We start from the raw sequence: 25,737 nt of genomic DNA on the forward strand, positions 1-25,737 counted from the left end.
CTGTCAGACTGGTGAGGTTCCATTTGCGGATCCCTTTCCAGTCATGGGCTATTTGGATTCCCAGGTAGTGGAATTTGTGTCGGGCTTGTTTAAATGGCAGTTCCATTAGTGCTGCTCCCCATCCTTGTGGGTGTACCGACCGGGAAGATCTCGCTTTTGCTCATGTTGAGTTTGTAGCCCGAGAAGGTGCCAAACTCTCTCAGGAGCCCTATAATTCAGTCCATGCTGCTTTGTGGGTCCGAAATGTAGAGGATCAGGTCATCTGCATAGAGTGAGACTCTGTGCTCTCTGCCGCCCCTTCGGATCCCCCTCCAGCTTTTTGCTGCTCTGAGCGCTAATTGCTAATGGCTCGATTGCTAGAGCGAACAGCAGCAGAGACAGTGGGCATCCTTGTCTGGTGCCCCTGTGCAGCTGGAAGTATCGGGAGTTGGTGTTGTTGGTCCGTACGCTCGCCATGGGAGCGTGGTATAGGAGTTTTACCCAGGAGGTGAACCCTGTTCCAAGCCCAAACCCCTCCAGTACCTCTATGAGGTATTTCCATTCGACCCTGTCGAAGGCCTTTTCTGCGACTAGGAAGACGATCACCTCTGGTATTCTCTCCCCGGATAGGGTCATTATCACGTTCAGCAGGCGCCTGATGTTCGAGGTTAGCTGTCTACCTTTGACAAAGCCCTTCTGGTCCTCTGCGACCACCTCTGTACGCAGTTTTCTAGCCTTTTGGCTAGGATTTTGGCCATTATTTTGGCATCTGCGTTCAACAGTGAGATGGGTCTTTATCTTCAGGAACAGCGAGATTGAGTGGCAGTGTGCCCCTAGCTAGCGAGTCTGTGAACATCTCCCGCAGGTGCGGGGCCAGTGCTGTCGCAAATGTCTTGTAGAAGTCAGCCGGGAACCCATCTGGCCCCGGCGCCTTCCCCGTCTACATGGAGCTAATGCTGTCCATCATCTCTCCTGGTGCTTGTGGTGCTTCCAGGCCCTGTTTTCTGCCCTCCGCCACGACTGGTAAGTCCAGGATATCAAGGAACCGTTTCATCCCGGACTCGCCCATTGGGGGCTCTGAGGTGTACAGCCCTTGGTAGAAGGCCTTGAAGGTTTTGTTGATCTTTTCTGGTTCTGTTTCTAATGTGCCTCTGGTATCCCTGATTTGTGCAATTTCTCTGATGACTGCCTGCTTTCTCAGCTGGTGGCTTTGTCTCCGTGTTCACATAGGGTCCCACGTGCCTGGCGGAGTTGATGCATTGCTTTCCTGGTGGAGAGCAGATCAAAGTTCCTTTGTATCTCTTTTCTCTCCACCAGGAGCTCTACAGTCGGGGCCTCGCAGTATTTATGACCTCCAGTATGGAGTCGACCAGCTGCTGCCTGATGTGTTAGGCAGGTTGGTTCGACGTTGACTGCAACTGGATGCAGGGAAGCTAGAAACAAACGTCTGACACCGTAGATGATCCAACACTGTTTTATTTAACTATGAACTGCTGTACATGTTCAGCAGTGGGTTGACACTCTACTCATCCTACTGATAACCTCTTACTGGCTCAACCAGACTTACTAGCTACCACATGGCAATAGTTCCCACTAACTTGTGCACTCAGACTGTCTGTGTCTGGGTCCCGAAAAGAGCGGGAGTCTTAATGCCCTGTGGGCTTTATAGTGGTGGCGTCTTGTCTGGTGATTGGTTGTTCTGTGTTGTGTGTTCATTGGTCATCCTGTGTCAATCACTGCCTGCCTGCATCTCATTATATACATGAGTGGATATTATGACATCTCCCCTTTTTTTTAAACTACGTTATGGAACGTGAAGGTATATACATGCCTGACTATGTACAAGTGGTGAGTTAACGAACATATGTACATGGGAAGGTGTCTATCGTGCAGATACAGAGCAAACTGAACAAAATTTACAAAAGTAAAGTCTATAGATTCAGTCTTGAGGCAGGCATCGAATTCTGGTCGATTGCCGCAGAGGTGGAGCGGGAGACGCCGCCACTTCGACAGGCGGGATTGCTGGCATTGCGGCGGTGTCGTGAACATGGTGTGGACTCACTGGACCAGATTCAGGAGCTTGCAGGCGCGAGCACCAAGCAGGGACGCCCTGTCAGGCCGAACGATCTCGAAACGTAAAGTTGCCTTGAATTCCTTGTGAGATACCCCTAGCCGACATGATCCACTGGCAGCTATGGCATTGCCATTGTAGTCAAGAAGTTGGCATGCTGGTGGAAGAATGCTGGCTTGGTCACGGATGCTGTCGAGATCTGACTGCGATATGAGGTTCGCAGATGCGCCGGTGTCCAGTTTAAATCGGATGCGAGCCTGGTTGACCGTGAGGATATCACACCACTCGACGTCGGGATCCACACTGAGGATCGAAAGGCGGGTTGCAGGTGCAGTGGAGACCAGCTCGTGTGTGGTTATGATGCACACCCGATATGGAGACTCGAGGCAGTCAGCATGGGGGTCCGTTGGGCTGTCAGGATCAGCAGCCTGCATGTCTTGTAGTTCCGAGCGGATACTTCTGCGCCGTGTCTGGGATCGCTGGCTGATAATCGGTGGAGCGAACCTGCAGCAGGCCACGTAATGGCCAGGCTTCCCATACTGTAGGCATTGCCGTCCTTTGGCTGGACATTGCCGCTTTAAATGGGTGGAGCCACAATTCGGACACGTCATAACGCTGACGGCAGTGCATTCCGTGACGTTAGTGCATTCCGTGCGCCCATGCGCAGTGCGGTCGGCCGACGTACGCACCTGCGCATTAGGGTTTTCGGCCTCATCGTCCACCTGGTCGTGGCGCGCATGCGTAGGGACCCGGGAAAAGCGCGCAAAACGGCCACTCTCCTCGATACTCAGGCCTTGCATTTTTGCAATGGCCTGCATCCGTTCTGCCTCATGGGAGGCCAGTTTTGCAGTTTCCGCTGCCCTGATGTGGGAATAATGATTCTTGGCATGCTCATGGACTACGCACGTCTCGATAGCGATGGAGAGGGTTAGCTGTTTGATTTTGAGGAGCTGCTGCCGCAGGGAATCGGAGTGGACCCCGAAAACCATCTCATCCCGGATCATGGAATCAGCCGTCGAGCCGTAATTACATGACTGCGCCAGGATGCGGAAATGGGTCAGGAAGGACTGAAAAGGTTTATCCTTACCCTGAAGCCTCTGTTGGAAGATGTACCGTTCAAAGCTCTCATTCACTTCAATGTTGCAGTGGCTGTCGAATTTTAGCAGAACTGTTTTAAACTTTGTCTTGTCTTTGCCATTGGCAAACGTAAGCGGGTTGGAGATATGGTTGGCGTGATTCCCCGCGGTCAAGAGAAATAGCGCGATGTTCCTTGCATCCGATGCTGCCTCGAGGTCTGAGGCCTCGATATAAAGGAGGAACTATTGCTTGAAGATTTTCTAATTGGCGGCAAGGTTGCCGGAGCTGCGGAGGAGCCTGGATGTTTTCCATGTCGCTGGATGGCCGCTTGCTGGTCGTTGCAGATTCATTCGAGGTAGGTTCGGCAGGATTAATAGCACTCTGGTACCATGATGTGTTAGGCAGGTGTGGTGAATGTATTATCCCAATAATCCACCATTGTTTTTGTATCTGTGCTATGCTATTGCCCTTGTGGGCTTCTATGGGCCATTGTATGGCATTATCCATAGGGGAACATGTTGGGGCATGTATGGCTTCGTCCATGGCTCCTCCCCTTGAAGGGAGGTATAAAGAGCAGTCGACCTGTAGGCGGTTCTCAGTATTGGATCAGTCGCAGGCAGGCACTGTTCTAAGTTGATTAAAGCCACGGTTTCCTTCTACTCTTGTCTCGAGTGAATTGATGGTCACATCAATTTAATCAACTTAAACGCAACTAGAATCGGCGGAGGCGAAAGAAATGTTTTCGCACTGGCTCTGCTGCTTCAAGGCCTATCTCGCAGCCTTCTCCATGCCTTCCGTCACCGATGAACAGAAGCTGAGCCTCCTCCACGCACGGGTGAGCTATCGAATCTCTGTTCAACTCGACGAGGCCTCCTCCTACGCAGATGCCCTTGCGATGCTCGAACGCCTCTATGTACAGCCCGTGTACGGTCTACACGCGACACAACCTCACCACTCGCCGCCAGCATCCCGGGGAATCGCTAGAAGACTACCTAGCAACCTCAAAGTCCTCGCACGCAGCTGCAACTACCAGGCTGTTACGGCCACTCAACATATGGAAAACGCCGTCCAAGACGTCTACGTGGCAGGAGTCCGGTCCAACTACGTGAGACCGTGCCTACTCGAAAAGGGGCCCTGGACCTGGATCAGACGGTAAAGTTAGCCTCCTCTCTGGAAGTAGCGTTCCAGAGCCTTAACGCGTTCCTGGCTGACCACGCGACCCCCTCGTGGACCCCCGACCAAAGACTACCCCAGGCCTGTGCCGGCTGCCGCCCGCCCATCATGGGGGGCTACCCTGCTATTTCTGCGGCCAGTCCCAACACCCCCGGCAGCACTGCCCGGCCTGTAACGCGAACTGCAGCAGCTGCGGGAGAAAAGGACATTTCGCCAAAGTTTGCCTGGCCAGGTCCAAGAACTCTAACTCACAGGCCCGATCCTCAGACCCACAGACCCCGCAGTGTTGCAGCGTGTCTGCCGACTCCGCCCCCTGCAGACGCGTCATCAGCCTCGTGCTATCCGTGGGGGCAGCCATCTTCCAGCCCTCACAGCACGTGCGACTCACGGGGGCCTCCATCTTGGCCATCCTCCCCCACGCGGCCAGCCACGTGCGATCCATGGGGGCCGCCATCTTGGACGCAATCTTCCTCACCGCCCGCCACGCTCGACCAACGAGGGCCGCCATCTTGGCCACCATCTGCTACGCCGCTCGACGTGTACGATCAACAAGAGCAGCCATCGCGGAGCCGCCCCAGCACCTCCGACCACGCCACCTACCCGCAACTCAGCGCGGTCACCCTGGACCAGTCGCGACCCAAGCACCTCCGGAGCTCAGCTTACCGTCCAGGTAAACGGGCACGAAGACGTCTTGCCTTTTTGACTCCGGGAGCACAGAGAGCTTCATTCACCTGGACATGGTAAGACTCTGCTCGCTCACAATTTTCCCGGCGCACCAAACCATCTCCCTCGCCTCTGGGTCGCACTCGGTGCAAATCCGAGGGTGCACTACCGCAACCTTAGCAATACAGGGCGCCGAGTACGCCAATTTTAAATTATATGTGCTCCCAGACCTCTGTGCTCCTCTCCTATTGGGACTAGATGCAATCTCAAGAGCCTAATCCTGAAGTTCGGGGGGCCCGACCCCCACTCACAAGATGCAGCCTCACGACCCTAAAAGTTGACCCTCCCCCACTCTTCGCAAACCTCACCGCTGACTGCAAACCAGTCGCCACCAGAAGCAGGCAGTATAGCATACAGGACAGGACTTTTATCAGGTCCGAGGTCCAGCGACTCTTGCGGGAGGGAGTCATCGAGGCCAGCAATAGCCCCTGGAGAGCTCAGGTGGTGGTCGTCAAGACCGGGGAAAAGAACCGGATGGTCGTAGATTACAGCCAAACCATAAACCGGTACACGCAACTCGATGCGTACCCCTTCCCCGGATTGCAGACATGGTAAACCAGATTGCATACTACCGGGTGTTCTCCACGGTGGATCTGAAGTCTGCTCCCAATCTGCCCAGAGGACCGCCACTACACAGCTTTTGAGGCAGACGGCCGCATTTTCCCCTTCCTCCGGGTCCCCTTTGGCGTCACGAACGGGGTTTCGGTGTTCCAAAGAACAATGGACCGAATGGTGGACCAGTACGGGCTGCGGGCCACATTTCCGTACTTGGACAATGTCACCATCTGCGGCCATGATCAGCAGGACCACGACGCCAACCGTCACAGATTTCTCCAAACCGCCCAAACCCTAAACCTCACGTACAACAAGGAGAAATGCGTTTTTCGCACAACCAGACTAGCCATCCTCGGCTACGTCGTGGAAAACGGGGTTCGAGGACCCGACCCTGACCGTATGCGCCCCCTCCTGCAACTTTCCCTCCCCGAAGGCCCTGAAGAAGTGCCTCGGGTTCTTTTCATATTATGCCCAGTGGGTCCCCAACTATGTGGACAAAGCCCGCCCACTAATCAAGGCCACCATCTTCACACTGGCAACTGAGGCCTGCCAGGTCTTCAGCTGCATCAAGGCGGACATCGCTAAAGCCGCGATGCGCGCGGTGGACGAGTCCATCCCCTTCCAGGTGGAGAGCGACGCATCAGAGGTTGCTCTCGCCGCTACCCTCAATCAAGCAGGCAGACTGGTAGCGCTTTTTTGCGCACCCTCACCACCTCCGAAATTCGGCACTCCTCAGTCGAGAAGGAGGCCCAAGCCATCGTGGAAGCCGTACGGCACTGGAGGCACTAACTCGCTGGTAGGAGGTTTACCCTCGTCACCGACCAACGATCGGTAGCCTTCATGTTCGACAATACTCAGCGGGGCAAAATCAAGAACGATAAGACTTGAGGTGGAGGATCGAACTCTCCACCTATAATTACGATATAGTACATCGTCCTGGGAAGCTCAGCGAGCCCCCAGATACCCTGTCTCGTGGCACATGCGCCAGCACGCAAGATGACCGACTACGGGCTATCCACGATGACTTCTGTCACCCGGGGGTCACCCAGCTTATCCACTATATCAAGGCCCGCAACCTGCCCTACTCCACCGAGGAGGTCAGAGCCATGACCAGGGACTGCCAGATCTGTGCGGAGTGTAAACCGCAGTTCTATCGACCAGATAAGGCCCACCTGGTAAAGGCATCCCGGCCCTTTGAGCGCCTCAGTATCGATTTCAAAGGGCCCCTCCCCTCCAATAACCGCAATACATATTTCCTCAATATTATTGATGAGTTCTCCCGCTTCCCCTTTGCAATCCCTTGCCCCGACATGGCCACGTCCACCGTCATTAACGCCCTACATAGTGTCTTCACCCTGTTTGGTTTCCCCAATTATGACCGTCCTACTGACCCTGCGGTCCAGTAATATCCCAGTTTCCCACTGGCAGGAGGTCCTCCCCGATGCGCTCCACTCTAATAGGTCCCTACTTTGCATGGCCACAAACGAGAACCCTCATGACCGCCTATTTGCCTTCCCTAGAAGATCCACCGCAGGGGCCTCGCTTCCGTCCTGGCTGAAGACACCGGGGCCAGTCCTACTCAGAAAGCAAGTCAGGAACCATGGGCGCGATTCTCCCAAAACGGGAGAAATCGTAAGGCTGGCGTCAAACCCGGGCGGGTTTGACGCCAGCCCCCCCTTCCCGACCGGGAACCGATTCTGGTCCCCGGTCGGGGCTAGCAGCCCGACGCCGTAAGCTCCGGCATCACGGGCTTAACGAATTTCGTTAAGCCCGCTTGCCGGAGTTAGCACCGGCTGATGCGTCATATGACGTCAGCCGCGCATGCGCGGATTGGAAGACCCCAACCCGCGCATGCGCGGATGACGTCATCGCGCATTTGCGCGAAACCGGCGCATGCGCGGGCCGGGTTGCCCCTCAGCCGCTCCGCGAATGGATACTGCGGGGCGGCGGAAGGAGAAATAGTGCGCGGGCATCGGGTGGGCACCGATCGCGGGCCCATGGCACCCTTGGCACGGCCGTGGTACAGCCGTGCCAATCGGTGCCATGGTTATAAAATGCGAGTGTTTACGGCCGTTTTTACGAACGGCCAGACCAGGTGTGTTTGCCGTTCGTAAAAACAGCCGTAAAGGGCTGGGAACTCGGCCCATCTATCAGCTGAGAATCGCTGCCGGCCGTAAAAAAACAGCGGCAGCGATTCGTGTCGGGAGTTGGGCGTGGGGGGGGGGGAGAATAGCGGGAGGGCGTCGGAACAGCGTGGCCGTAAAATTTTACGAGCCACGCTATTCTCCGCACCGTCGGGAGTGCGGAGAATATCGCCCCATAAGTCTAATCCTCTGGTAGAGAGGGTCCGGCTCCTACACTCTAACCTCCAGTACACTTATATTGAACACGCCGATGGCCGAAAGGTGATGGTCTCCCCCTGGGACCTGGCACCCGCCGGTTCCACCACCACCGCCCCCCAGCATATCCCGTCCAACCTACCATGTCCAGCGCCCCCGCCCCTGTATGGCCCCCACGCTCCCTCCTGCCCGCCATCCCCCCCTTCACCGATCTACAGGAATGAAGCTCCAGAAGAGACGCTCCCGGAGTCCACGTCTGTACCCGCACCGGCGTCCTCACTACCGATACCAGCACCTCTGCTTTGGCTCCCTTCAGGCATTTTATTTTTATTTTTTCCCACCTTGCCTCTTTTCTCTCTTCCCCCTTTTTCACCCCTCTTTTCTTTCCCCCTCTCTTCTCTCCTTTAACCCTTTCTTTTTCCCCACTTAAACCCCTTTTTCAAAAAATGTTTTTAAAAAAGTAAAAAAAAGATTCTCTTTAAGAGTCTTTTTCAAAAAGTTTTTTTAAATATAAAAAGAAAGGGGAAGTTCTTTTTTTCCTTTTTTCTCTCACTCACCCACACACACACTGGGTCAGGAGGATCGAGAGAGGCTTCTGGTCGGGCCAGGAGTCCTCCTTTGTTCTGCCGCCTGCCTCGTGGTCGCCACCGTTGGTTGGGGGGGGCGTTGAGTCGGTCCCTGCCGCTGGCTCGGCCCCTGCTTTGGTCAAGGCCGCTGCTCGTCGTGTCCCCTGCTCTCCTGCCATGCTGGGGGTGGGGGGAGTCGGTCCCTGCTTTGGTCCAGGCCGCTGCTCGTCTGTCCCGCATTCTCCTGCCGTGCCTGGTGGTATGATGCACCCTCTCCCGTTTCCATTTCTTATGTTGCTGCCGGGTGGTCTATCTGGATTTGTTCTTATTCAACTTTTCTGTAGTAATTTGATACAACTGAGTGGCTTTCTAGGCTACAGTGGAGGGCAATTAGGGATTAACCACATTGCCGTCAGCGTGGACTCGCATGCAAACCTCAGCGGATCAGGACGTCAGATTTCCTCTTCTGAAGGATACTGAGCATGGCATCAAGGAGCTCAGTAAAATTGAAGTCAGTGGGCATTGGAGGAGAGACTTCCTGCTAGCTGAAGTGATACCTAGCATAAAAAAGATAATTGTGATTGTTGGAGGCCAATTATCTCAACCTCCGGATATCACTGCAAGAGTCCCTCACGGCAGTGTACTGGGTCCGACCATGTCACTGATTCCATAAATGACCGTCCCTCTTGCATTGCCAGAATTGGAGATATTTGCTCATGATTGCCGTCTTCAGTACCATTTGGAACTCCTCAAATAATGAAGTCCAATGTTCGCACATGTAGTCAGACTTGGAGAACATTTAGCTTTAATCTGATAAGTGACATGTAGTTAGTGCTGCATGAATGCCAGGCAATGACTATTTTATTTGTTTGGGAAATCCTTTTGTTTGCATTTCGCATACTTATAAACAATTGTGTATATATACATCACATTTTTCTTATCCGCGTTAATTTACTTTATTGTACAGAGAGGTTTATTTTGTCTTTCATTTAATTGACCTTATATACATTTTGCTGCCCTCTGGATCGGTCTATAGACCGCCTCCCGCTTTGGCTTCAGCTATGTTTTGCTTTTATTTTCAGGGAAAGCTCCCTCCTCTTCTCTTCTTTTGTGTTTTCCCCACCTCCTTATCTATCTTGGGTTTTGGTTTTTAATTCTTATCTTATTTCTTGTTGCTGGCCAAGTTTTGGAACATGCCGGCAAACCACCCCCAAGTATCCAGGAAGCCGTCCTCTGACTCTCGGATGGCATACTTAATTTTCTCCAGGTGGAGAAATTCCGAAAGGTCAGCGAGCCAGTCTGCAGCTGTGGATGGTGCTGCTGATCGCCAGCCGAGCAGGATTCTCCGGCGTGCGATTACGGAAGCGAAAGCCTCCTTCCCCATGTGTAGTTCTGGCTGCTCCAATAACCCGAAGATTGCCACTATTAGGCATGGCTTAACCCTCAACCCCACAACCATGGACATTGCCTCGGAGAAGGCTGTCCAGAACCCAGTAAGTTTGGGACAAGCTCAGAACATGTGGGTGTGGTTGGCAGGGCCCCTCTGGCGCTGTTCACATTTATCCTCCACCTCCGGGAAGAACCTGCTCATTCAGGTCCTGGTCAGGTGCGCTCTGTGCACCACTTTGAGATGCATTACGCTTAACCTTGCACAAGAGAAGGTGGAGTTAGCCCTGCTTAGTGCTTCGCTCCAGAGTCCCCACCCTACCTCTGTCCCCAGTTTGTCCTCCCATTTTTGTCTGGTCTCGTCCAGCGGTGTTTGAGCTCTGTCCAGTAACTGTCTGTATATTTTCCTTGCTGCTTGTGCCTATCAGGTCCTCTAGTAGTTTGTTTTCTGGGGCCCCGGGGTACCCTACTGTCTCTTTGCGGAGGAAAGTGTTTTATTTGGAGGTGTCTCATTTCCTATCCTTTTGCTAATTTCCACTACCCCCATCAGTTCGTCCAGTGTCGCCGATATGTGCCCTACGTAGAAGTCCCCGACCGTCATTGTGCCCCCGTCCTGCCTCCATCTTTTGAAAGTGGTATCTAGCATGGCTGGGGGGAATCTGTATTTGCAGCAGATGGGGGCCATGGGAGACATTTTAGATATCCCAAAGTGTTGTCTCAGCTGGGTCCACGATCACAGTGTGGCTGCTCCCACAGGGATCGTTGTGTATTTTGTTGAAGGGGATGGGAATGCTGCTGTAGTTAGGGCCCGGAGGGTCGTTCCTTTACAGGAGACCTCCTCCATTTGTACCCAATTCTTGTGGCCATCTCCTCACTCTTTATACCGTTGCTGCCCAATGGTAGTATTGTAGGTTTTGTAAAGCAGTGTCAGTTTGGGAATTTCTCGGGTTCCCCCCCCCCCCCCCCCCCCCCCCCCCCACACACACACACACACACACACACACACACACACACACACAAACACCATGATTGGACTTTCTAAATTTTGGAAAAAGGCCTTTGGGATGAAGATCGGTATGGATCTAAACAGGAAGAGGAACCTTGGCAGTACGCTCATCTTGATCGTCTGCACTCCCCCCGCCAGGGAGAGTGGGAGTGAGCCCCACCTTCGAGGCAATGACTATTTTCAATATGAAATTATCTCCCCATGCCATTTAATGAATTCATTATTGAATCCCGGAACATCAAAATTCTAGGGTTCACTGTTGTCGAAAAATACTGTGGTTGCAAGAGCAGATTAGAGTCTGACAATTCTGTGGCAAGTAACTCACTTCCTGACTCCTCAAAGGTGGCCCAACATCTGCAAGACAAATGTTAGAAGTCAGTTGGAATGCTACCCAGTTACCTAACTGAATGTAGCTCCAACATTGATGAAGCTTGACACCACCCTGAACAAAACAAAGCAGTCCACCTGATCTGTTGCCTATCCACAATCTTAAAGGTTCACTCCCTCCAACGTTTGCGCACCAGAGCAACAGTTTGTGCCTTTTACCAAATGTACCACAGCATTTCCTTGGACATCACTATCTAAATGCACGACCATTACCACCTGGAAGAACAAGGGCAGCAAATATAAGGGAACACCATCATCTGCAGGTTCCCTCACACCATCCGGACTTGGAACTATGTCGTCATTCCTTCACTGTTGCCGGGCCAGAAACCTGGAACTCCCTTGCTAACAGCACTGAGGTGAACTACACTACATAGACTGCAGCAGTTAAAGCTGTTGGCTCCCCATCACTTTCTCAAGGGCACTTGGATGGGCAATAAATGCTGAGTTTGCCCCGTGAATAAAATTTTAATGCTCGGAGATATTTGGCAGATGTAATTGAATATGAAGTAATAGATTGGGAGGCAAAATAGGAAATGGGACTGTATGCTCAAGAGCCATTAATGGATGTGGATGAATAGAGACCTAAGCCAGAATTCTACATGGCTTGCTATGAAATACTAGTATGAAATTACACACATACCCTGACATCTTTGACACCTCTCAGAATATTATGATCAGCAGGTGCATTTGGGGGTTGGAAGCATGCCCGTGAACAATTAAACGGGTAATTAAGCCCGTTAAGAAGGCAATTGAACAGAATTTTACGTTGCCCGCATGATTTTGCGCTCATCGTAAGTGCAACATGACAGGCGGCCATTCATTTTGTTGCATTTCTTATCCAAGGGTGGGATTAAAGCAGACCAGAGAATTGGCAGTGTGAGTTGTTCGGAGTTCAGGTAAGAGTTTGCTACTAGCCTATAGCTTATATATCCATAGCATTTCCTGTGATTTCTGTTGAACTCTGCATTGGTAGCTTTTCTTGAGGACCATTTTGTTTTTCCGACTCTTGGGAGATTTCTATCGAATGCACCTTGCAGTGCACGAAACAGCGCCATCTGTATTTCTGTTGGTGGGAGCAACCTATGGTAGGAGAAGCACATGGGAGTGCATGACCAGCAGGGAGCACAGGGCAAAAGGGTCCGCAGAAGATACTGCTATCCTGCAGCTAGAGTGTGTATGCAGTGATCCAGTGGAGAAGTTTTGGAAGAGGATGGTATGCTGAAGTGTGTCAAAGGCTATCAACTGGTCAAGAAGGAGACCAGCCAGCTAGTGGGGGGAGATAGGTCTTTGGGCAGATGTGTTAAGCAGAGTCAACACATCCTTATCATGTGCCAGGCTCAGCCTGATTTAGTTTAAGGTCGTTCACTGGGCACACATGATGGCCCGGATGAGCAAATTTTTTGGGGTAGAGGACAGGTGTGCGAGATGTGCAGGAGGACCAGCAAACCATGTCCATATGTTTTGGGCATGTCCAAAGCTTAGGGGATTTTGGCAGGGTTTTACAGATGTCATGTCCATGGTGTTAAAAACAAGGATGGTGCCGAGTCCAGAGGTGGCTATTTTCAGAGTGTCGGAAGATCCAGGAATCCAGGGGTGAGAGGGGCTGACGTCTTGGCCTTTGCCTCCTTGGTAGCCCGGAGACGGATATTGTTTGCGTAGACGGACTCGAAGCCCCCGAATTCAGAGGTCTGGCTTAGTGACATAGCTTGGTTTCTCAGACTTGAGAAAATAAAGTTCGCCCTTAGAGGGTCAATGCTAGGGTTTGTCTGGAGGTGGCAGCTGTTTGTCGACGTCTTTGGAGAAAACGAACTGTCAGCAGAGGTGGGGGGCGGTCTTTGCAATATTTTTATATTTATATTTGTACTGTTTACTGTTATAAAATCATAAATGCCTTAATAAAATGCTTCCTCAGCTTATAGGTTCAATGTGGAGAAAAATGAGATGTTCACGGCTGAACGAGGCAGGTGGGGAACTAATTTAGGGGGTTGCGATTTAGGGTAGCTAGGGCTAGGTTTGAGGGGGAGGGGGTGGGGGGGAGAGATTAATCAAGAGGTAAAGAGGCATACAGATAGAATTACAGAGTTTAGGGCATATGCCACAACCAGCAATGGTGATGTAAGTCCACAGTTGGAGGAATGCAGAGCCCTTGGAGGGTTATAGGATTTGAGAAGGTTACAAAATAGGGATCAAACAATAGAAGGGATTTGAACAAAAGGATGAGAATTTTAGATTTAGGTGTACATGATGGTTCAGTAGATCTTGGTATAGGTTAGAATGTAGGCAGCAGAAATATAGAGCAGCTCAAGTTTATAAAGGTGGAAAATGGGAGGCTATTCAGGAAAGCATCGGAATAATGTAGTCTGGATGTAACAAGAGCATGGATGAAAGTTCCATCTGCAGGAATGAAGACAGGTAATGTTACAGTAGGGTAGTCTTTGTGATGGAGAAGATATGGGGGTCACATCAGAAAAACTGAGCTTCAGCTAGTCTGCAGATGAAGGTCTGCAGAGTGCCAGTTGTTTTAGTACTACAATGTGCTCAACTTTGTGGAGGTTGAATTAACAAATGAATCAGGAACTGTTGGATTGTCTGCTTTAGATGCAGTCTTCCTCATGTTTTGAAAGAAGTTTAGCTTCCATATAGAAAGCTTCTTTGCCGTGCCTCTCATTTCACTTTCTGTTCTGACATGGCTAGGAGTTACTTAATGTTTAGTGTGTTATATTTTCATGCTCTTTCAGTTAGCTAGCTTATAAAAGTATGTTGTAAACAAAAGCTTTTGAAGGAATGGTATCTTCAAGTATTTTTCCCTTGTGAGATGATGGTAATATTCTTTTTTAGATACAGAGCTTACACCTTTTAAATGAATTTTAAGGTCATAGTAATTCTGGACAATCTAACATTTTATGTTGTCTGTAATGCTTTTTAGGTTACATGCAGGCCTCGACAGAGCCAATCTTCTCATCTGCGAGCTACTGTATCAATTATAGAACCTTATTCTTCTAATATCGCTAATTTGCCAAGGGAACTTGTTGAGGAAGTTTTGGATGAATTAGATCACTGTGTTCCATTGTTGGAAGTTTATCCGATAGATGATCAGGATTCCGCTGTATGTAGCATTGCTCAAGCTCTGGAAAATGTTCGGTCAGTACAAAAATAAGCTTTTCCATATTAATAAACACATTAATTTCCACAGATTATTAATTACAGTTATACTTTTGTTATGTTATTTTTCAGATTCTTTTATGACTTTCTGTGGAGAGACTGGGACGATGAAGAAGGCTGCGAAAATTACACTGCACTCATAGAGGAACGTATACGTTTGTAAGTCAGTTCTATAATATTGTTTCTAAAAGAGTAAGGATGATGAACAATGAAGAAATGAGAAAAGCTCAGTATTTTATTGCCCATGTACGTATGTAAATTTAGAAATTGAATAATAATCTGTAAATCCCAATCTTGGGCTAAATGTGATATAGGAATCTTCTACGCATAGAGAGCCAAGGCACTGGTGTAACAACATGGGTGAGATCTAGAGGCCCCGTTCGCTGTGGCCGCAAATTTTGTTATGGCAGCTAAATGTCACGAGAGGACCAAAACGAGATTTGTGCTGGCATGGTGTTGGTTTGAGATCTTCCCCATTCCCCTACCAATGATGTAATCAGGGTCATGCCCAGAAAAGGCATGAACTTGATTTCCATTAATTTGAATAAATTTAAATGGCTTTACACCATATTGTCTGCCCATGATGGATCCTCCCCTACTTTGCTGCGTGAAATCGCGTCAGCACAAAGTACTACTGGTTTTCAAAATGAGCACGTGCCTGGAGACCCTGGAGGTTGAGCGTCAAGGCTGAGCATGGCCCCCTGACACCCTGGTGGGGGACTGAAGTGAGTAGTGCCAAGTGCACACTACTGGGTGTAACCCTCCTCCATTTGGGGAGGGAAAGGGGGTGCTCCCCTTATGTGTGGAGGCAAGGAGAGAAGAAAACCCCGGTGATAATGGGGCGGGGGAGAGTGCACCCCCCCATACATCCATGGTGCGGTGGGGAAACAAAGCTGTAGAGTGGTCCTCCCAAGTCTAGATGGGGTTGGGAGAATTTATTTTAAATGCAGATCATGCCCTTTAAAAATAGCCCCACCCTGCCAGAGTGACCGTGTATTAAGAAAATCTGATCTGAAAGCTTAACTGTGTTTCTGGAGAGAAACATGCCGGTTTTCAATCAGAGCCTGACACTCACAAATTTGGGGATAATTCTGCCCTACATCCTGAAATTGGAGGGTGAAAAGACAGATGCCGTGGTACATGTTGGCAGCAATGACATAGGTAGAAAGAGGGATGAGGTCTTGCATCAGGAATTCAGAGAGCTTGGCTGTAGACTAAAAAGCAGGACCTCTCGGGTTATAATCTCTGTATTACTCCCAGTGTCATGTGCTAGCGAGTTTAGAAATAGGAGAATAGCACAGGTGAATACATGGTTTAAGAATTGGTGCAGGAGGGAGGGTTTTAGATTCCTGGAGAGCCACATTGCTAGGTGTTTACTATAGACCCCCAGATAGTCAGCAAGAAATTGAGGAGCAAATATGAGCACAATTTGCAGAAGGGTGTAAAAATAATAATAGGGTAATTATAGTGGATGATTTCAATTTTCCCAACATTAACTGGAATAATCATTGTCGTATGGGCTTAAATGGAGCAGAGTTCATAAAATGTATACGAGAGAACTTTTTAGCTCAACATATGGAGGATCCAATAAGGGATGGCGCAGAGCTGGACCTAATTCTGGGGAATGAAGCTGGACAGGCAGTTGATGTGATGGTGGGAGAGCATTTTAGTGATAGTGTGGTGCAATTTAAATTTGGCATGGACAAGGAAATAGACAAATAGCAGAAAAAGATCTTGGATTGGGGGAGAGCAGGCTTCAGTAAAATAAGGCAGGATCTGGCCAAGGTAGATTGGAACAAGTTACTGGTGGGGAGATCTACAGAAGAGCAGTGGGGGGGCGGGGGGGGGGGGGGGGGGGGTGTTCAAAGAGGAAATGGGGAGGGTACAGGCCTAACATGTTCCCTCTAGGGTAATAGGAAGGAGTATCAAGTCCAGAGAACCATGGATGACCAGAGATATTCAGGATACAATGGGAAGGAAGAGAGAGGCTTTTAATAAGTACAAGGGGAATAAATTAACAGAGGCATTAGTGGAGTACAGAAACTGCAGGATGGAGCTTAAGAAAGCAATTAGCAAAGGAAAGAGGGGATATGAGAAATCTCTAGCTGGTAAAAGTAGGGAAAATCCCAAGATATTCTGTAAGTATATCAATGGGAAGAGGAAAACTCAGGGAAAAAGCATGGCCCATTATGGACCAAGGGAGGAATCTGTGGGTGGAGCCAGAGGACATTGGTAGGGTGTTAAGTGAATATTTCACATCCGTCTTCACCCAAGAGAATGAGGAGGCAGATATGGAACTCGGGGGAGAGACTGTGAGGTTATTGAGCAGGTTGCCATTGGGAGGGACAAGGTATTGTAGGTGTGGCAGGCTTAAACGTGGAGAAAGCTCCAGGTCCCGACGAATTGTGTCACAGGTTGCTCTGGGAAGCAAGGGAGGAGATCGCAGGAGTCCTGATCCAAATTTTTAATTCTTCTCTGGCTACGGGAGAGGTGCCAGAGGACTGGAGAACTGCAAATGTGCTCCCACTATTTAAGAAAGGCTGTAGGGATAAGCCAGGGGACTACAGGCCAGTGAGTCTCACGTCTGGTGGGGAAACTAGTGGGGAAAATTCTGAAGGAGAGAATCTATCTCCACTTGGAGAGACACGGTTTGATCAGGAATAGTCACCATGCCTTGTAAGAGGGATGATGTGGAGATGCCGGCGTTGGACTGGGGTGAGCACAGTAAGAAGTCTTACAACACCAGGTTAAAGTCCAACAGGTTTGTTTCAAACACGAGCTTTCGGAGCACGGCTCCTTCTTCAGGTGAATGGAAAGGCTTGTTCCAGAAATGTTTATATAGACACAGTCAGAGATGCCCCGGAATGCGAGCACCTGCAGGCAATCAAATCATCAAAGATGCAGAGAGAGAGGTAACTCCAGGTTAAAGAGGTGTGAATTGTCCCAAGCCAGTTCAGTCGGTAGGCCTCTGCAAGTCCAGGCTTGTTGGTGGGGGCCGAATGTAATGCGACATGAATCCCAGATCCCGGTTGAGTCCGCATTCATGCGTGCGGAACTTAGCTATAAGTTTTTGCTCAGCAATTTTGCGTTGTCGCGTCTCCTGAAGGCCTCCTTGTAGAATGCTGACCCGGAGATCAGAGGCTGAATGTCCTTGACTGCTGAAGTGTTCCCCAACTGGAAGGGAACAGTCCTGCCTGTTGATAGTCGCACGATGCCCGTTTATTCGTTGTCGCAGTGTCTGCATGGTCTCGCCAATGTACCACGCTTCGGGACATCCTTTCCTGCAGCGTATGAGGTAGACTACATTGGTCGAGTCGCACGAGTATGCGCCGCGTACCTGGTGGGTGGTGTTTCCACGTGTAATGGTGGTGTCCATGTCGATGATCTGGCATGTCTTGCAGAGATTACCCTGGCAGGGTTTTGTGGTGTTGTGCAGAAAACCCTGCCAGGGTAATCTCTGCAAGACATGCCAGATCATCGACATGGACACCACCATTACACGTGGAAACACCACCCACCAGGTACGCGGCGCATACTCGTGCGACTCGACCAATGTAGTCTACCTCATACGCTGCAGGAAAGGATGTCCCGAAGCGTGGTACATTGGCGAGACCATGCAGACACTGCGACAACGAATAAACGGGCATCGTGCGACTATCAACAGGCAGGACTGTTCCCTTCCAGTTGGGGAACACTTCAGCAGTCAAGGACATTCAGCCTCTGATCTCCGGGTCAGCATTCTACAAGGAGGCCTTCAGGAGACGCGACAACGCAAAATTGCTGAGCAAAAACTTATAGCTAAGTTCCGCACGCATGAATGCGGACTCAACCGGGATCTGGGATTCATGTCGCATTACATTCGGCCCCCACCAACAAGCCTGGACTTGCAGAGGCCTACCGACTGAACTGGCTTGGGACAATTCACACCTCTTTAACCTGGAGTTACCTCTCTCTCTGCATCTTTGATGATTTGATTGCCTGCAGGTGCTCGCATTCCGGGGCATCTCTGACTGTGTCTATATAAACATTTCTGGAACAAGCCTTTCCATTCACCTGAAGAAGGAGCCGTGCTCCGAAAGCTCGTGTTTGAAACAAACCTGTTGGACTTTAACCTGGTGTTGTAAGACTTCTTATTGTAAGAGGGAGGTCATGTCTAACAAATTTGATTGCATTTTTTGAGCACGCATCTGTGTAGATGAGGGTAGTGTAGTTGATGTAATTTACATGAATTTCAGCAAAGCATTTGACAAGGTCCCAGATGGGAGACTTATAAAGAAGGCAAATGCACATGGGATACAGGGAAACTTAATAAGGTGGATTCAAAGCTGGCTGAGCTGTAGGAAACAGAAGGTGATGACAGACAGCTGCTTTAGTGACTGGAAGCCAGTGTCCAGTGCACCACAGGGATCTGTGCTGGGTCCCCTATTATTTGTCATTTATATAAATGACTTGGATGACTATATGGGGGGGGGGGGGAGCTTGCAGATGACACAAAGATAGGCAGGATGGTTAACAATGAGGCTGAGTGTCTTGGGTTACAGGAAGATATAGACTGGATGGTAAAATGGGCAGAAAAGTGGCAGATGAAATTTCACCCTGAAAAGCGTGATGTGTTAAACTTTGGAAGGAGCAATTTGACAAGGAAATATTCAATGAATGGCATCACACTGGGAGGTCCTGAGGAACAAAGAGATCTTGGCGTGTTTGTAAATAGATCTTTGAAGGCAGAAGGGCAGGTTAAAGGATGATGAAAAAAGCACATAGTACACTTGTTTTTTTTTTAAATAATTTTTATTGAAAGAGTTTTTCCATACAAACATTTACCCCTACTAATTTTTAAATTATTTACAACACAATCCCTCTAGGCAAATATCCCTCCCTCGCCCGCCCTCTCGCGCGCACCAGTCCTCCTCTCCCCCCCCCCCCCCCCCCCAAGCAACAACTTAACAAACAAGGCAGCCTACAGTTTCAGACATGAGCAGCGAGCAGACTTGCCCGCGTTACAGTCGTGCATGTCCCCCCACGACCCTTGCTGCCCCCTCTCTCCCCTCCCCCCCCTCCCTCCCCTCCCCCTCCCCCCCCTCCCCCCCCTCCCTCCCCTCCCCCCCCTCCCTCCCCTCCCCCCCCCCTCCCTCCCCTCCCCCCCTCCCCCCCCTCCCTCCCCCCCCTCCTCCCCCCCCCTCCCTCCCTCCCCCCCCCTCCTCCTCCCCCCCCCCCCCCCCCGGTTTGCTGCTGCCACGACCCCAAACGTCTATCTCTGATCTAAAAAGTCAAGGAAAGGTTGCCACCGCCTGGAGAATCCCTGTACCGACCCTCTCAGGGCAAATTTGATCCTTTCTAGCTGAATATAGCTAGCCATATCGTTAATCCAAGTTTCAACGCTTGGAGGCCTCGCGTCCTTCCATTGAATTAATATCCTTCGTCGAGCCACTAGGGACGCAAAGGCCAGTATTCCGGCCTCCCTAGCCTCCTGTACCCCCGGTTCTACCCCGACCCCAAAGATCGCAAGCCCCCATCCTGGTTTGACCCTGGACCCCACCACCTTCGACACCGTCCTTGCCACCCCCTTCCAGAACCCTTCCAGCACCGGACATGCCCAGAACATATGCACATGGTTCGCTGGGCTTCCCAGACATCTGACACACCTGTCCTCACCCCCAAAGAACCGGCTCATCCTTGTCCCCGTCATGTGAGCTCTATGCAGCACCTTAAATTGAATGAGGCTCAGCCTCGCACATGAGGAGGAAGAATTGACCTTCTCCAGTGCATCCGCCCACGTCCCGTCTTCTATCTGCTCTCCCAGCTCCCCTTCCCACTTGGCTTTCAGCTCCTCCCCTGATGCTTCTTCCGCCTCCTGCATTATCTTGTAGATGTCTGATATCTTCCCCCCTCCGACCCAGACCCCCGAGAGCACCCTATCACTCGCCCCCTTACTGGGGAGCAGGGGGAACCCCTCCACCTGCCGCCTAGCAAATGCCTTCACTTGTAAATATCTGAACATGTTTCCCGGGGGGAGCTCAAACTTCTCCTCCAGCCCTCCCAGGCTCGCAAACCTCCCCTCTATAAACAGGTCCTTCAGCTGCCGTATGCCCACCCTGTACCAGCTCTGAAATCCCCCGTCGATGTTCCCCGGGATGAATCTATGGTTCCCTCTTATTGGCGCCGCCAACAGACCTCCCCTTTCCCCCCTGTGTCGCCTCCACTGCCCCCATATCTTGAGGGTGGCCGCCACCACCGGGCTCGTGGTGTACCTCATGGGGGGGAGCGGCCATGGTGCCGTTACTAGGGCCCCCAGGCTTGTGTTGCCACAGGACGCCCTCTCCATTCGTTTCCAAGCTGCCCCCTCCCCTTCCATCATCCACTTGCGCACCATTGACACATTTGCCGCCCAGTAATACCCCGAGAGATTGGGTAGTGCCAGCCCTCCACTGTCCCTACTCCGCTCCAAAAAGACCCTCCTCACCCTTGGGGTGCCGTGCGCCCACACGTAGCTCATGATGCTACTCGTCACCTTTTTGAAGAAGGCCCTAAGGAGGAAGATGGGCAAGCACTGAAATAAAAACAGGAACCTTGGGAGGACCGTCATTTTGATTGACTGCACCCTCCCCGCCAGCGACAGCGGTACCATGTCCCACCTCTTAAATTCCTCCTCCATCTGTTCCACCAGCCTGGAAAAGTTCAACTTGTGGAGGGTCCCCCAGTTCCTTGCCACCTGCACCCCTAAGTACCTAAAGCTCTTTCCTGCTCGCTTGAAGGGGAGTCTCCCAATACCCTCTCCCTGGTCCCCCGGGTGTATCACAAAAACCTCGCTTTTGCCCAAATTTAGTTTGTACCCCGAAAAATCCCCAGACTCTGCTAATAGTTCCATTATCTCCGGCATTCCCCCTTCTGGGTCTGCCACGTACAGCAGTAGATCATCCGCATACAGCGATACTCGATGTTCCTCCCCTCCCCTAGTCAGTCCTCTCCACCCCCCTGAACCCCTCAGTGCCATCGCCAACGGTTCAATCGCCAGTGCGAAAAGTAGGGGGGATAGGGGACATCCCTGCCTGGTCCCTCGGTGGAGCCCGAAATACTCCGACCTCCTCCCGTTTGTCACTACACTCGCCGTCGGGGCCGAGTAGAGCAGCTTCACCCACTTAATAAACCCTTCCCCAAACCCAAACCGTTCCAACGTCTCCCACAGGTACTCCCACTCCACCCTATCGAATGCCTTCTCCGCGTCCAGCGCTACCACTATCTCAGCCTCCCCCTCCACTGCCGGCATCATAATTACATTCAGCAATCTCCGCACGTTCGTCTTGAGCTGCCGCCCATTCACGAACCCCGTCTGGTCCTCATGGATTACCCCTGGCACACAATCCTCTATTCTAGCTGCCAGGATCTTTGCCAGCAACTTGGCATCCACGTTCAGAAGCGAGATAGGCCTGTAGGACCCGCACTGCACGGGGTCTTTATCCCGCTTCAATATCAGGGAGATCAGAGCCTGCGACATTGTCGGGGGCAGAACCCCCCCCTCTCGCGCCTCATTAAAGGCTCGTACCAGTACCGGTCCCACCAAGTCCACATTTTTCTTGTAGAATTCCACCGGGAACCCATCTGGCCCCGGCGCCTTCCCCGCTTGCATCTGACCTATTCCCTTGACTAGCTCCTCTAGCCCTATTGGCGCCCCCAGCCCTTCTACCAGCCCCTCCTGGACCCTTGGGAACCTCAATTTGTTTAGGAAGTCCTCCATTCCCCCTCTCCTCGTCGGCGGCTCAGACCGATACAACTCCTTGTAAAAATCCCTGAAGACCCCATTCACTTCTTGCCCCTTCTGCACTACCTTCCCGCCCCTCTCCTTCACTCCCCCAATCTCCCTAGCCGCATCTCGTTTGCGAAGCTGGTGTGCCAGCATCCTGCTCGCCTTTTCCCCATACTCATAGACCGGCCCCTGTGCCCTTCTCCACTGCGTCTCTGCCTTCCTGGTGGTCAGCAGGTCGAACTTGACCTGCAGGCTGCGCCGTTCTCCCAGCAGCCCCTCCTCTGGTGCCTCCGCATATCTCCTATCCACTTCCAATAGCTCCCCCACCAGCCTCTCCCTCTCCTGCCTCTCCTTTCTTTCTCTGTGTGCCCTTATGGAGATCAGCTCTCCCCTGATCACTGCCTTCAGGGCCTCCCAGACCATCCCCACCTGCACCTCACCCGTGTCATTCAAGTCCAGATAGCTCTCAATGCTCTTCCGGACCCTTTTACACACCTCGTCGTCCGCTAACAGCCCCACATCCAGCCGCCACAGCGGGCGCTGGTCCCGCGCCTCCCCCATTTCCACATCCACCCAATGTGGTGCATGATCAGAGATCGCAATGGCCGAGTACTCAGCTTCCCGTACCCTCGGGATCAGCCCCCTGCTCAACACGAAGAAATCAATTCTGGAGTACACTCTATGGACGTGGGAGAAAAAGGAATACTCCCTCGCCCTCGGCCTACCAAACCTCCATGGGTCTACTCCTCCCATCTGCTCCATGTACCCCCTCAGCACTTCTGCCGCTGCCGGCCTCCTATTGGTCCTTGAGCTCGATCTGTCTAGCCCGGGGTCCAGCACTGTGTTAAAGTCCCCCCCCATGATCAAGCCCCCTGCCTCCAGTCCCGGAATGAGGCCCAATAGGCGCCTCATAAAACCCGCGTCATCCCAGTTCGGGGCATATACGTTGACCATCACCACTTTCTCCCCCTGCAGCTTACCCTTCACCATCACATACCTACCCTCCTTATCCGCCACCACCTCCTCCGCCACGAACGACACCCTCTTTCCCACCAGAATCGCCACCCCCCGGTTCTTTGCGTCCAATCCAGAGTGGAACACCTGTCCCACCCACCCCCTTCTCAGGCGAACCTGGTCCACTACCTTCAAATGGGTCTCCTGTAACATTGCTACATCAGCCTTCAGTCCCTTCAGGTGTGAGAATACCCTTGATCTCTTGACCGGCCCATTCAGCCCCCTCACGTTCCAAGTGATCAGCCGGGTCGCGGGACGACCCGCCCCCTTCCCCTGCCGATTAGCCATGTCCTGTTCCCTGCTCGCCCCGGGTCGACCCTCCCCTTCTGACCCGCTCCCCATGGCGATGGCCCCCTCCCCCCACCTCTCCAGTCCTCCACTTCCCGTTCCTGGTCTTTCCAGCAGCAACCCGGTGTCCCTCCCTAACCCCTCCCCCCCCCCCCAGGCTAGGACCCCTCCTAGCCGCGATGTACCCTCCATCGTACTCCCGTAAGTCAGCTGGTTTACGCTGACCCGGCTGCTCCTGCCACACTCCGACTCCCCCCGGCTCGGGGGGGGGGCCTCCCCCCCCCCTTGCCACTCCTCCCTGGCCCCGCTCCAACGCGGGAAAGGTCACATAGTACACTTGTCTTTATCAATCGTGATAAAGCAAGGAAGTCATGTTGGAGTTGTATAGAACATTGGTGAGGCCACAGCTGGAGTACTGTGTATAGTTCTGGTCGCCACATTATAGGAAGGATGTGATAGCACTGCTCGGGTGCAGAGGTGTTCCATCAGGATGTTGCCTGGGATGGAACATTTAAGTTATGAAGAGAGGTTGGATAGGCTTGGGTTGTTTTTGCTAGAGCAGAGAAGACAGGGGCGACCTGATCGAGATGTGCAAGATTATGAGCGGCATGGGCAGGGTGGATAGGATCAGTTGTTCCCCTTAGCTGAAGAGTCGATTACAAGGGGACACAAGTTCAAGGTGAGTGGCTGGAGGTTCAGGGGGAATTTGAGGAAAAGAGTTTTTACCCAGAGGGTGTTGACAGTCTGGAACACATTGCCTGGGAGTGTAGAGGCAGGTTGCCTCACATCCTTTAAAAAGTACCTGGATGAGTACTTGGCACGTCTTAACATTCAAAGCTATGGACCAAGAGCTGGCAAATGGGATTAGGATTGGCAGATCAATTTCCTTTTGTGCGGCGGTGCGGACTTGATGGGCTGAAGGGCCTTTTCTGCACTGTATTTTTCTGTGAATCTGTGAATATCTGTCACAGTGAAGACCTAAAGATCCACTTTACAAGAGGCGCTAATTTTAGTCTGCAGAGGCGAGGAGCTGACTTGAGGCACTTTCATAATTAGGCTCCACTATGTTTAGTGATGGTCAAGAACCTGTGCCCACACAGATCTTTGGCCATCTGCAAGGAATATGCCAGCAAAGATGATATGGCAGAAGGAGAAACAGATAACGATTTGATCTGGCAGGGTAAGGAGCAATACCAATCCCAGCTGTCAACCTTAGCTGCAGAAGAGGCAGGCAGAAGCGACGGCAACCAGTCAGTACTATTTATTGATGTTTATTGATGTTAGTGGCAAATATGTAGGAGTGGTAGATATGACTTTTGCTCAATTTGTTAGCATGGAGCAAATAGTGTATAGATGTCCATGCTGTTAGAGAGGTGAACAGCTGCTTCTAACTGGTCAGCCTATAGTCTAGTTATGTATCAGCCGGTCACATTTATCCTTTCTTATCATGTTCCTTCAGTCTCATTTTCCCTCCTTGGATTCTTCAACTCTTGGTGAAGTTGTGCAAAACACAGCTAACCCTCAAACTGTCCATAAGATATAGGAGCAGAAGGACTTCAGTGGCGGCCATGGAGTGAGTGGTCGTATATTTGGCAGCTCCCGCTCATGGTGATCATTTTGTGTCCTTTATTCCGCTTTGTCGCACGAATTTTGTAAGAAAAAAGTGCAGAAGTGAGAGCAGACGAGAGTGACACCTAGTTAATGGAGCTGTGATCCAGAAGTGCCCGGAAAAAAGTGACCCAGTTGGTTGAGGTGAGCGCGAAGCAGACAGCACACGCAGAGATGGGCAGGGGCAGGGTCTGGCCCTGAATGCCCAGTGGTCGATGGACCAGTTTGTGAGCTTCCTGAATGAGACGTTCACCCAACTGCGGAAGGAAAGTACGGAAGACTTGGCCGAGCGGAGGACTCGATCAAGGCAGTGGTTGACCGTGTGGAGACAAGACTGGAGGCCCAGGGACAGTCAATCCAGAAGCTGCAGGAGCAGGCGGGGGAGCAGGAGGACCAGTCCACCTTGATGGCAGCAGGGGTTGGGCTGATCCATGAGTAGCAGAAGCGACTGATGGAGAAGGTGGAGGACCTGGAGAACTGTCCATCGAGGCAGGACATTCGGATTGTGGGTCTGCCAGAGGGGATCGAAGGATCAAATGCGGGTACGTATGTCAAGAAGTTGCTGGAGAAGCTGCTTAGGGAAGGTGCGTTCGACCAGCCTCTGGGGTGGATCGGGCCCACAGAGCACTTATGCGCAAACCTGGGGGGACGGGGGGCAA

General features: G+C 51.6%; 1 protein-coding gene across 1 annotated transcript in view; it reads left to right on the forward strand.

The window, feature by feature from the left end:
• The window catches only part of LOC119964719 (testicular spindle-associated protein SHCBP1L-like), a 222,588-nt gene that overhangs the window by 18,278 nt on the left and 178,573 nt on the right, over positions 1–25,737 (forward strand). Inside the window, 2 exon segments of the mRNA XM_038794613.1 lie at positions 14,189–14,403; positions 14,497–14,583. Coding sequence (XP_038650541.1) covers positions 14,189–14,403; positions 14,497–14,583 — 302 coding nt within the window.

The sequence above is a fragment of the Scyliorhinus canicula genome, chromosome 4 (assembly GCF_902713615.1).
Source record: "Scyliorhinus canicula chromosome 4, sScyCan1.1, whole genome shotgun sequence".
NCBI lineage: Eukaryota > Metazoa > Chordata > Chondrichthyes > Carcharhiniformes > Scyliorhinidae > Scyliorhinus > Scyliorhinus canicula.